At 42.4% G+C, this 13,236-nt stretch overlaps 1 protein-coding gene across 2 annotated transcripts in view; it reads right to left on the bottom strand.

Annotated features, from left to right (window-relative positions):
* Nucleotides 1-201: 201 nt before the first annotated feature.
* Nucleotides 202-13,236, bottom strand: part of grm3 (glutamate receptor, metabotropic 3) — a 54,770-nt gene continuing 41,735 nt past the window's right edge. For both annotated transcript variants that reach the window (XM_061677777.1, XM_061677778.1), the window contains exons 7-13: nucleotides 7,113-7,355; nucleotides 6,832-7,021; nucleotides 5,231-5,540; nucleotides 4,962-5,155; nucleotides 3,716-3,848; nucleotides 1,658-1,838; nucleotides 202-801 (exon numbers count right to left, since the gene is read on the bottom strand). In XM_061677777.1, the coding sequence (XP_061533761.1) occupies nucleotides 725-801; nucleotides 1,658-1,838; nucleotides 3,716-3,848; nucleotides 4,962-5,155; nucleotides 5,231-5,540; nucleotides 6,832-7,021; nucleotides 7,113-7,355 (1,328 nt within the window). In that variant the 3' untranslated portion in view covers nucleotides 202-724. The remainder of the gene's footprint in view (nucleotides 802-1,657; nucleotides 1,839-3,715; nucleotides 3,849-4,961; nucleotides 5,156-5,230; nucleotides 5,541-6,831; nucleotides 7,022-7,112; nucleotides 7,356-13,236) is intronic.

Below are 13,236 nucleotides of genomic sequence, written 5' to 3'. Positions count from 1 at the left end.
TTTATTTCCCAGAATTGTCTTTTCATTTCCATTTCGACTATTTCTATTGCTTGGTTGAGCACGTGTTTAACTATGGCCATTTGAATAAAGGGATTCTAAAACAATGTTTTCTTTTGCAAAAAAAAAAATGTCAAATACAACAAAATCCATGAAGACATACATGTGATGTATTTGTTTTTTTGTACATGTTGTCCATCACGCTCACATTCAGTCTTGCCCAAATACTGTCCACACATTGTGCTGTTTCAACCGTCGGCCATACTGCACAAAAAGGTACACATTAGAAATGCATACATTGGAGTATTATTATCATTATTACAACGAGAACCTACAAAAAGAAGATGAGAATAATCATCATAACATTAATAAAAAGTCAGTGGGGTATTGCAAGCGTCCGCTTCCGTCCCACCGTCCTGAATCTATTTACATCAGAATAACAAAGCTATCAAAAAACAAAAGGCCCCAAAAGTTCCTCCTAAAAATGATTGTGTGTGTGTGTGTGTGTGTGTGTCTTCTATGATGGTCTACTTACAACAATGTGCATTCCACATATGTACAAGCCTTTTAGAAAATAATTTAATTATAGTTACACACTTCCTACACTGCTCAGACGGGAAAGTTACAGAGGCCGCAACAGTAGGTGAGCCAATGAAACCTCATTGGCTGCTAGGGCCTGTGTGGGCGTGGCTAACAGTCGCAGGGCGGGGTCGGGTGGGCTGCGCGGTCACAGAGAAGAAGTGGTGGAGTCGACGATCTCTCTGCCGTTGCACACGCTCGGGACGTAGTGGGTGCTGACGGAAGCTGCAAACAAAATAAAAGTGCCCTTTTTGTGGACAAAGTACTTTGCTTTTGGATTTTCTGTGCATTAGAGTCCATCTATTTGTGGCTGTATGGTTGAAAGAATAATTGCTGCTATGTTACCTCCTCATGGCTAACGCTTAGCTTCAATATGCTAAACACTAATGGTGATTGGGTTGTCAGAATTATTATAATTTTTTAATTTAGTGTACAACCTAAATTCTTTCGTGGACTGTGAGAACTGAGTACAAATGCAGACTGCAACATTAGCTTCTCTGGTTAGCTGTCAGATGCTAGCTAGTTAGCCGCCTCCTCGTTAGCTTGCAAGTAGCACCCTGGTTCAATACCTTAATTCTATGCGTCTGTTTGGATTTTTCTTTGGCTTTTCTCGTTGTGTGGGAGAACATTTTTATTGTCTAAGGCAAACCCCTCCCTTGAGGATTAAGTTGTCAACTGACAAAAATATAATGTCATTTTTTGTAAGTAAAAATAATTTTACAATTTCTAATGAACTTGCATATCATTATTATTAATATAAACTATTGTAATGTGTGACATTAATTTGTCATATTTCAATGTGGTAAAAGGTATACAAATTGAATTTGAAATCAAAAGTGATGGAAAATTTGGCCACACAAATATTTAAGTGTACAACTATTGTTCAATCTATGGGATTTGGTAGAGAAGAAAGAAATGCTTGTAATATCTATAACAAGTGTACAGATGATGTAGCAAAATAAAAGGAACAAAACTATTCAGCAAGAAACATGAAGTCGACACTTGATTTGCTTTAGTGGGCCACAAAAAAAAAAAAAAAAAAAAGCGGCGAGCCGGCTCCGACCCCCTGGCCTTGAGTTACCGTGAGCGGCGTAGGAGGCGACTGCCGTCCCGCTGACGCTGAAGCGGTTGAGGTTGAGCCTGTGACTGGTGACGTTCTTCTGGGGCTGGAACATGATGATGTGAACCTTGGGGGCGAACATGCAGCCCAGCACCACGAAGCCGCTCAAGCTCACCGAGATGCACATGGTGGTCGTCTGGACCTGAAAGCGCGCCCAGCATCATGTCAACTCTCTTGGAACACGACAGTATTACAGTATGTCGACTTACCAGTGTCACAACTTAACTACTTTTTACAGTTATAACGCTTGGTATATGCTTTTTGCGTTGTTTTGCGAGCCCAAATTTTAGTTATGAAAACTCTTAAAATAAAGCCCCGCTTGAGTGAAGAGAAAAGTACGGAAAAGTGCTGTGATGCCCTTGCATGTGGGCAAGGGGAGCCACAGTCATCGACGCACTTTCAGCCGTCTAGTAAACGAGAGAAACAGTCCAAAACACAAATACAAAATGAGAACACTTCGCTGGAGGCCACAACTTACACACAAACGAATACTACAGTACGTACAGTAATTTCACTTTATAAAACCATCTTATTTCATCATGTTCTTTTTTAAATTATTATTGTGTTTTCAAACAATGAACAAACGGCCGAAATTAGTTTCCTCCGCAGGGTGTCCGGGCTCTCCCTTAGAGATAGGGTGAGAAGCTCGGTCATCCGGGAGGATCTCAGAGTGGAGCCGCTGGTCCTCCACATCGAGTGGAGCCAGATGAGGTGGCTGGGGCATCTGATTCGGATGCCTCTCGGACGCCTCCCTGGTGAGGTGTTCCGGGCACGTCCCACCGGGAGGAGACCCCGGGGACGCTCAGGACACGCTGGAGAAACTACATCCTTCGGCTGGCCTGGGAACGCCTCGGGATCCCCCCGGAAGAGATGGATGAAGTGGCTGGGGAAAGGGAAGTCTGGGCGTCCCTGCTAAAGCTACTGCCCCCGCGATCCGACCTCGGATAAGCGGTAGAAGATGGATGGATGGATGGATGAATTGCTAGTTTAAAAAAAAAATTTAACGTAACAAAAGTTTTACACAGTGGACCGTCGCATACTCTGGATTCGGCACTCACAGATTCACCTATTTGCTGATTTGTTTTTCAAATTGTGTTCTTTTGTTGATTTTTTTCGACAATTTTTAAAAATGTTTATAATTTTTAATTCTATTTTTCATTTTTTTTTTGGGGAGGGGGGGAACCAACCCTGAAACCACTTGTTGGCGGTACATCGAATTAAACTTGTAAATCAAGTTACTGCTGTAGCATTTGGCATGTTAGGTGTGTGCCTTTAAGGGGCGTGGCCTCGCGAGTGATGTGAGGCACAGGTTTGGTTGTCTGCGTGTGAGCGTCTGGGCGTGAGTTGTGGCTTACAGCAGCTCCTTGTGAGTGTTCAATAAACGGCTGAAAGTGCATCAGCGACTGTGGCTCTCCTTGCCCACATGTGTTGCTCCATTTTTTTTCTCTTCACTCGAGCAGCAGCGTTGCTGAATTAAAAAATAAAATAAATTAAAAAAACATGAATTAAGAGAACAAAGCAAAAAAAAAAAAAAATCAACAAAGTGACTGCTCGTGTCTTGAAAACTGAGAAAGAATTTTGTAATTAGTCTCTTTTTTTAGAACAGAAAAAAAAAAACAGAAACAAATGTGCATATTTGTCATTAGGTCAACATGGTATCACATTTTCCACATGCTGTACACATATAATGCAACAAATAAATTTGTATTACATATTTACATTTCATCATATTTTGTTATCAGAGTATTATTTGTGTAAAGAACATATATGTGGTTCATTCCAAAAATACTGATCTATGATTTTAATCCACTTATCTAGAGGAAACGTCCAAAGGTTCCTGTTGAAGTATTCATTCAAATTTAAGAACAGACTTCAGTGTCATCGAATGTAATTAGTTATCTTTAAGAAAGTATTTGAAATAGTTACACTGCTATTACACTTTCAGCAGGGTAAGCAACTACATTTCTAAAGTAATCTTCTCAACACTATGTTAGTGTATAGTGAACGGTAGTGAAGTACCCTGTAGTCACTGGAGGTGACATAGAAGATGGGCAGAAAGGCCAGCCAAATGATGCAGGTGGTGTACATGGTGAAGCCAATAAACTTTGCCTCGTTGAAGTTCTCGGGGCACTTTCTGGTCTTGAAGGCATATCTTCAGGAGGGGGACAAGCATATTCATATTCAATAACCAGTGGTTCAAAGTAACCAAGTACAAATACTATCTTTCTATACTGAAGTAGATTTGTCAGGTATCGGTACATTACATTTATTTTTCTGGCGACTTTTTACTCTTACTCACCCACACACATTTGAAAATAGATATCTGCTAAATCTAAAATGCATTATAGTAAATTAAAAGAAAATTTAAGGCTGAAAGAACGACTTTTTGGGTATTTTTTTTTTTATAATGCTGTGACATGTCAAAATGGGTCAAATTTGACCCAAACAGTATGGAAGGGTTAAGTACAAATCTGTTTGTACTTTTAGTTTCAAGAAAGACTTTTTTTACACATATTTTCACAAGTATCTGCACTTCTACTTTAGTACAGAGTGAAAGTACTTTAGCCACCACTGTGAAAAACAAATTAACAATAAGCAAACAGAGTAAATTACTTACACATATATATATATATATATATATATATATATATATATATATATATATATATATATATATATATATATATACATATATACTGTATAAGGGTTAAGTACATATCAGAGTCTGTACTTTTTACTTTTATTGAAGTACAGGAGTTAAATCAGTACTTCTACTTTTACCAGTCCTTTTTTTAACACAAGTAAAAAACATCTTTCTACTTTTATTCCTTGGCTTTCAATTCAGCATGAGACTCTGCTCTTGTTTGATTGTTTTATTTGTTTTTAACTTTAACTTTTAACTGTTTTTTTTTTTTTTTTTAATTGCATTATGTTAATGCTCTTATGTTTGATTTTTATGTATGTATACAGCACTTTATTTGTGCTGCAGTTGTTTTTAAAACTTCTCTATAAATAAAGTCGAGCTGAGTAAGTTCAGAATGTGAGTGCATTTTCCACCTCTGTCAAAAAAAAAATAAACAACAAACAAACAAGAGGAAAAAAGGCCGCACTTACACATCTGTAAAGGTGAGGTAAATACAGTATCAGATGATGCACTCTTTTACTTAAATACAGGAGTTGAATGTTTTTACCAGAGTATTTTTTACAAAAGAGAGTGACCTCTGTCAAAAAAAAGTAAACAACAAACAGTAGGGACTTCACTTACATCGTACACAGGATGACCAGGAGTACGTCGTAGCTGAGGGACAGCAGCATGCTGGCGTCGCGCACGTTGCACTTGAGGATGACCGTCTGCCGGCGCTCCGGCAGCGTGAAGCGCCGCGTGCCCGGAACCTCCAGCAGCAGCCACACGGACACCATCACCAACTGCACCGAAATCAGGCTCAGGCAGATGAAGACCTGCGATGCCATTCAAATCTCAATGGACTGCGTAGCTAACGTTGCGCACAGCTGGACATTTTGGCCTACACTGACCTGAGAGGACGGGCTGATGAAGCGCGGCCTGGCCGCGCCTGCTCCATCCTTGACACCGCCGAAGATCCTGGCGATGCGGTTGGTCTTGGTGAGCAGCGCAGAGTAGCAGACGGCGAAGGACGTGCCCAGGCCGAGGCGACGCAGGGCGCAGATGGCCGGCGACGGCTTGGCCAGGAAGAGGAAGGTCATGGCGTACGACATGAAGACGCCCAGGAGGAGGATGTAGCACAACTCTCGACCCGACGCCTTCACCAGCGGCGTGTCGTTGTGCCGGACCAACACCCACAGCACCAGGCCGGTGCACATGAAGCTAAAGGAGCAGATTTAGCATAGCATACATGTATGTTAGTTAAGGTTTGCGAATGCACCACATACAGGAAAATATAAGTACGCAAAGCCGTGGTGGCCGGTCAATAGAGGGCGCTAGGGCGCCGCCCCAATGCTCAGCTGAGTCACCTTGAGTAAGAAAAATATGAAATAAGTCAGGGAGGGTCGACTGGGTTGAACTTCGGTAGCTGAGACAATTGGAAAATAGGAGAAGAGATGAAGTAATTCAATAAGTTCACTGAAAACAATACCTTTTAATAGGAGAACGTACCAACAGATTAGCAGAACCTCGACGCAAAACAGCACGGACGTGTACAGCACTCCATCGACGCTCTTTGGAAGGCTAATGCGTTATTCCGCTTAGCTAACTCCTTTTTCAAACATCTGGATCTGACCCAGCAAGGATTAAGACATGTATGACTCATTTATATAATAATATTTGTTTTTGTCTTAATTGAAAATAGACAAAAATAAATCAAAACTATATAGGTTGTAAGATAAAAGGGAAAATAAACAAAACAAAAATAAACAAGTGTACATGCTCAATAGGAGTAGGAAGAAGTAAAAAATGTAGACAGATTTGACTTGTATAATAGTAATGAAATAGGGAGCTAATCATATACAGTATATTCTAAGTATAAAAAAATAACAGGTCCATCTAAAGTAATCACAACATTCAAGCTAACATAGCCAAAGGCTTCAACATCATCATCATCATAGTTGTATATACAGTACAGAGACATCTTTGTTTTATCAATAATCTATTATTTTTCTTTTTAAAATTTCATCAATTTCAACAGGGTGTCAATTCCATACTTGCACGGCCGTGTCATCAAATAAGAGAGCGTGGCTCTCCTTGCCCACGTGTGAAGACATTACGCTAACCTTAATTGCTCCTTTTTATTTCCGCTTCACTTGAGTGGCGACGTATCTGAAGCAAATCTAAAATTTGTGATCGCAACACAAACCCCCCCAAAAAAATCGACCAAGGGATGTCTCGTAACTGAAAAAAATTGTAAATTCAAGGTACTGTATTTACTGTAATTATGACTTCACCATGCCCGAAGATAGCTGGGATAGGCTCCAGCACGCCCGCGACCCTAGTGAGGAGAAGGATGGACGGATGACTTCACCACTGCATTAGTGTAGGTTAGTTGCGACTTAACGTACAAATTCAGAAATGTAACTCCATCCTAATTGAGGACAAACGTAATAATTTTCTGAAGGTTTAATCTGCTTGGGTCAAATCGACCCCAGACGTGATCATCACTCACCCCACACAGGCGATGGTAATGGGCCCAATGGCCCACGCGTCTTCCCACATGATGTAATCTTCAGGGAGCTCATAGCAGTACGTCAGGTCGTCGGTGGGCCACTGACCTGGAGCGCAGGGCGAGCACGTGAACTCATCGGCAAGGTATTCATGAGGCTCGCAGGCGGTGCAGATCCAGCAACAGTACTCGCCTGTGAGGCACACGGAGGAAAAAAGCCAGCAATAGGATTTGCTCTGCTCGCCGACTATTAAGGTGTGGTGAAAATGCTTCGGCTCTCCCACCTGCCTGCATTTTCTTCATCTCGTTGCGCTCGCAAGGGTCGCTGCACTGTGAGGTGGGCGCCGCCTCCCTGGGCCACTGAATCAGACCGCCATTAAGACTCAGACTCTCGGCCCATTCGCCAACCGGCACGTAAGCGTAGCGCTCGCCCGAGTGCTGGTAGCTGAAGATATTGTAGCGGCCCACGCCGTCGCCCTGGGAGTCGAACTTGACGGCCGTCTCGCTGCCGGCGGGGGAGAACGGGGCTGAAAAAGAGATTAAGTGATGAGTGGACAATTGCCGACAATCATGCCGTGAAACTATTAAAACTGGGAGCTGTGATGATGGGGCCCTCGCACCCTCTTTATTATGGTGAATCCTTGAAATGATCATGAAATTTTGACGCCACACTCAACACACGTTGGATGGCAGCGGCAACAAAAAGCTTCACAATTTAGCATCACCTATCTGTCGAGTCTGTCTGGAATTTGCCTGAAAATGTCTGCTTCAAACTACAATGACCAACTGACTGTTCAATTGCAGGCATGGGTCTTTGAGACTTTTTTGTGTGTCCTGTTATGACAGATCTGTCCACCGGATTTTGTGTCAATTAACTGGTGTCAGGGGCAAATTTCAGGCGGACCTGCTGAGTGAGTTTTTGGCCCTTATGGTCTGGACCGCTCAAATACATACATTTTCACCAAAATAAACAACATGCTCATTAATCCATTCTTCGCTTTTTCACGACATCTGCTTGAAATAATCATAAAATTTTTGCTCGGCCTACGTTCCACAATTTAGTTGTCTAGGATACTTCCGATTGTGAGTTTGACAAAGTAAGAGCCCTGGAATTTGCTCAGAAATGGCTGCTTTACACCAAATCACCAAGTTCTTGTTCATTTCTAGGCTTGGGTCCTCGACACATTTTCCTGTATCTTGTTATGATAGACATGTCCACCCAATTTTGTGTCAGTCGGTGAAACCGGTGCCGGGGGCTAATTATTTCAAAATTTCCACGGGGTGCTACTGAGCGAAAATCAGGGGTGTCATCTCGAGGACCGCTAAAATACAAACACTTTCACCAGGATTTACATGCTTGCAAAAACTGGTGAGCAATTTCACACTTTTGTTTGGGTAAATTACCTAGTAGGAGTTCAACGGAGGGAGTTAGACCCTTGGAATTTCTCAGAAAATTCCTGCTTTAAATATCCAACTTTTGAAGTCATCATCAGACATGGACGCACGCCATGATTTGCCCACATTATATGAAATCGGCTTGGCAATTTAGTGTTGCCTATCTGTTTAGGATACCAGCTTCTGATTGGACCTTATTTGGGTGAATTATTAGTAGGAGAACCCGGAATTTGCCTGAAAATGGCTTCCTGTTCCATTCTGAGCTCGTGTGCTTTAGACTTTTTCGTGCATACTTTATGACAGACATGTCCACCGAATTTCGTGTCAACTGGAGAGACTGGTGTCGGTGGCTAATTTTTCTCACTTTCCAGCAGTTGCAACTTTGGCAGCGCCCGGTGCTCGGGCGCTCATTATAAAGTCATGTCTGTTGTCTGTGAGGCTGAAAAACTCACAGTGAGATGTTTTCATTAAGTATTTGCAAAGAGGCTATAAACGCCTGCTATGCTTGGCCATGTCCGCCTCTATCAATGGCCTCCAATCTGTCCCCGAGGCAACATCGGCACAAAAATCGCCGCTCGGCATTGAGATCCGACAACACCTCATACAGAAATGCGTCGTTAACAAAGGGCCTGTAAAATCATATTGGCACGGAGGCAGTGCACACGATCCCTGGGCGTCGCTCGGGCTGCCTACTCGCTGATGGAATTGGCTTCGGGGGCTCCTCTGTGAGGGAGGTACGCTGCGGAAATGCACCAAATTGGTTTGTACACAAGTTGTTATGTGAGGATTAGCATGCACCCCGAGGACATTCGGGGAGATTGTAACATTGGCGACGAGATGCACGAACGGTAATGGAGAAGCCCGGGAGGAAAAACAGGATCTATGGTGTGTGGCTAAGAAGAGAAAGTCATGTCAGACCTGACGCCTGGCTGGCCAGCGGCACCCGACCGAGTCGCCGATTGGTGATCAGCTCTGAAAGCAGCTTGTACAAATGACGCCAAATGATGATGTGACAGCAGCCAAGACTGAGCAGAACATGACCTTGGGCCTTGGTGCAGAGCAGCTTTAATGATAATGTACTGCAGATTTTAAAGCGACCATTTTTCAGATTTCTTTTTCACTGATCCTTTGTCATATGCAGAAAAGGGGACTGTAATTGCCTATAGATGCCACAAGATGGCGGTAAATCAATAAAAATGGAGTCTGGTATTTCGTTTGGATTGGTTAATTGACTCTGGTCTGTAACAACACAGAAAGAATAATCAGTTGACCAAGCATCTAGCATGTAGACCAGGGGTGTCAAACTCGATTTTGTCTCGGTCCACATCGCAGTTATGGTTCCACTCGGAAGGCCATTATGTCTGCAAACCCATATGAATGTATGGTTGCCTCATATTATTACATATACACAAATGAATGGATAATTACTTTTGAAATCAAAAGACAATACAAAGTGTTTGTTCAACTCCAGCATGAAATTATTTTATTTCAAAAGTGGGGTTGGTAAAAAAAAAAAAAAAAAAAAAAAAAAAAATGCGTGCAATATCTCAATATTTTTAAAAGTGAAGCCAATTTGGAATTTTGGTATTTTAGCAAGAAACACAAAGTCGATGCACACTTTCGCCGGCCACATAAAATGACATAGCAGGCCGGATCTGGCCCCCGGTCCACCAGTTTGACACCTGTGATGTAGACAATCATAGTCCCATATTACATACAGTGGGTACGGAAAGTTTTCAGACCCCTTAAATGTTTCACTCTTTTTTATATTGCAGCCATTTGCTAAAATAAATTAAGTTAATTTTTTCCTCATTAATGTACACACAGGAACCCCTATTGACAGACAAAAATGGAATTGTTGAAATTTTTGAAGATTTATTAAAAACAATTTGTTTTAAATATCACACAGTCATAAGTATTCAGACCCTTTGCTCAGTATTTAGTAGAAGCACCCTTTTGAGCTAATACAGCCATGAGTCTTTTTGGGAACGATGCAACAAGTTTTTCACACCTGGATTTGGGGATCATCTGCCATTCCTCCTTGCAGATCCTCTCCAGTTCTGTCAGGTTGGATGGTGAACGTTGGTGGGCAGCCATTTTCAGGTCTTTCCAGAGATGCTCAATTGGATTTAAGTCAGGGCTCTGACCAGGCCATTCAAAAACAGTCACGGAGTTGTTCTGAAGCCACTCCTTTGTTATTTTAGCTGTGTGCTTAGGGTCATTGTCTTTTTTGAAGGTGAACCTTCGGCCCAGTCTGAGGTTCTGAGCACTCTGGAGAAGGTTTTCAGTTTGGCCGGACGGCCAGCTCAAGGAAGGGTTCTGATCGTCCCAAACGTCTTCAATTTCAGGATTATGGAGGCCACTGTGCTCTTAGGAGTGAAGCAGAATTTTTTTGTAACCTTGGCCAGATCTGTGCCTTGCCACAATTCTGTCTCTGAGCTCTTCAGGCAGTTCTTTTGACCTAATGATTCTCATTTGCTCTGACATGGGCCGTGAGCTGTGAGGTCTTACATAGACAGGTGTGTGGCTTTCCTAAACAAGTCCAATCAGTATAATCAAACACAGCTGGACTGCAATGAAAGTGAAGAACCATTTTAAATATGAGTGTCACAGCAAAGGGTCTGAATACTTATGGCTGTGGGATATTTCAGTTTTTCTTTTTTAATAAATCAGCAAAAATTTCAACAATAATTTTTTTTTCTGTCAATATGGGGTGTTATGTGTACATTAATGAGGAAAAATTATTTTAACAAATGGCTGCACTATAACAAAGAGTGAAACATTTAAGGGGGTCTGAAAACTTTACGTACCCAGTGTAAATGGCAGTATTCAGTAGTTCTATGATTCAACACAAAGAAACCACCTTCAGATGAGGCTCATCACGAGTATTTGGCAAACTCGTAAATGCTGAACTGCGAAAATTTGGGGATTTACTGTATTATGGCCCCATTTGTGGCATCTGCTTTTGAGATATCCTATTTAGTTGGTGACCCTTGAATACACCTCGTGAGGGGCACGGACTAGTGAGTGACATCAGGAGCTAGAGTCAGGTTGGGCGGATGTATGTATGCTTGCATGTACCTCAAATTTTGGTTCACAACACCTCACATGAAAAAACATGGAAATTCTAATCAGTCAAGGTACCGCTGTATTATGTTCTAATTGTGAGAACCTATGAATGTAGCAGCTGCAAATATGTCCTATAAATAGTGAGCAGATATTTCATAAAAGAACATTTGTGAGGTGTTTCTAAAATTGTGTCCGTCTCATACAGCACTCGCCACTAACTGACGGTTATCATCTCTATCAAGGCAGACTGCTGGCTCCAGCTCTCGTTTTGGACGGCACAAGTCAGCTTGGACTCTGCTGTGAGTGGTGTTTAAATTGAAATCGAGGCTAGCATTGAAAAGCTGCTTGAACGGTGGAGGGAGTTGGGACTTTTATGAAATCCATAAATCACAGAGACAACATAACCCTCGCTCGCGTCTCCGTCACAGGAAATTCTCCTTGTCAAGTCTATTTCAGAGTTTGGGGGTGGGGGGCGGGAGGCGGAGAGCGGTTGGGGCGGGATAAATGTTGGGGTGACAGCTAAATGAAAATGATTTAAATAAACGCTGATAATATCTGCAGACGACGAGGAGGAGGAGATATGAATCCATTAAACTGCCAAGAAGGCAGATAATAAAGTCTGTTAATAACACTAAAGCAATAAGACAAGTAAAACAAGACCTCCTGTTTTACATACACACACACTAACACAACAGTTGGCCGCTGATGATCATAACGGCGTTTTATTAGAAGCCGCGCTGATGCCTAATTAGCAGTGTGTGTATGACGATAACTAAAGCGATGTGGTCCCATTTTAGGGAGTATTAGCCACAACTAACACCAACGACCTTGCTTGAGCGGCTATTTTGCACAGCAAGCGAGAAGGCCACCGAGAACACCCAACATGGCCTTGACTGACGGCTGTCGTGCTGAGTTCAATGTGACCACCCGTCACAGTGTGCAGCAGCGCTTTGGGCGTAGGCCTGATGTCAAGCGCTAATGTTCTAACCCTGAACCTCCGCCAAAATGACAAGCTGATGTCATGTTCGGCAGCGTTGATTTTTGAGTCTTCTTAACCCAGGAGTTAGGGACCGAGCCCTGCAGTAAATAGCAAAAACCATGAATAATTGATGTGTTATTAGGAATTCTACTTGTGTTATAGGCAGGACACCCCCCGCTTCAACATGATTGGCTCCTGCATTGCGGGAAGGGAAAGCTACGCAGATGTAACGAAATGACAATTCTAAATATTTATCACATTTGTATTAAACAAAAACAATCAAGTTTGTTATGGTTAGGTTTAGGGCTAGGTTTGGGGTTAGGATAGGTTGCAATAGGTTAGGGTTAGGATTAGGATGGGTTACAGTTAGTGAGCTTTATATAAACACCACAACCAATCATAATGCAGCGGGGTGTATCCTGCCTAGACCATGAGTGGGATTCCTAATAACACGTAATTGATACACACGAAACGTATATATGCCACAAGATGGAGGCAAAACACTTTTTCAATCAGACAAGGATGTGGTCTTCCTCCTCCCCTCACCTCAACATAAAGTAGTTCCTTGGCACGAAGATGGAGCTAAAATACTATTTTTAGATTTAACATGTCTGTTAAATCAGACAGGCGAATTTGTGAATGATCAACTGCAACATGTGAGGGTTCTTATATGCTGATACAGTATGTTGGGCTAATTACAGTGTAGGACATTACAAATGCATTAACCGCCATTAGTTTTTATTATAAATGCAGCCCTATGGGGGGCACAAGTCAGTGCAAACTGTAGGCCGGTCCCAAGCCCGGATAAATGCAGAGGGTTGCGTCAGGAAGGGCATCCGGCTTAAAACCTTGCCAAACAAATATGAGCGTTCATCCAAAGAATTCCATACCGGATCGGTCGTGGCCCGGGTTAACAACGTCCGCCACCGGCGCCGTCAACCTGCGGGGCGCCGTTGGAAATTCAG

This window comes from Phycodurus eques, chromosome 5 (assembly GCF_024500275.1).
Source record: "Phycodurus eques isolate BA_2022a chromosome 5, UOR_Pequ_1.1, whole genome shotgun sequence".
NCBI lineage: Eukaryota > Metazoa > Chordata > Actinopteri > Syngnathiformes > Syngnathidae > Phycodurus > Phycodurus eques.
Note: the sequence above shows the minus strand (reverse complement) of the source record. Positions and strands in the feature narration are given on the sequence as shown.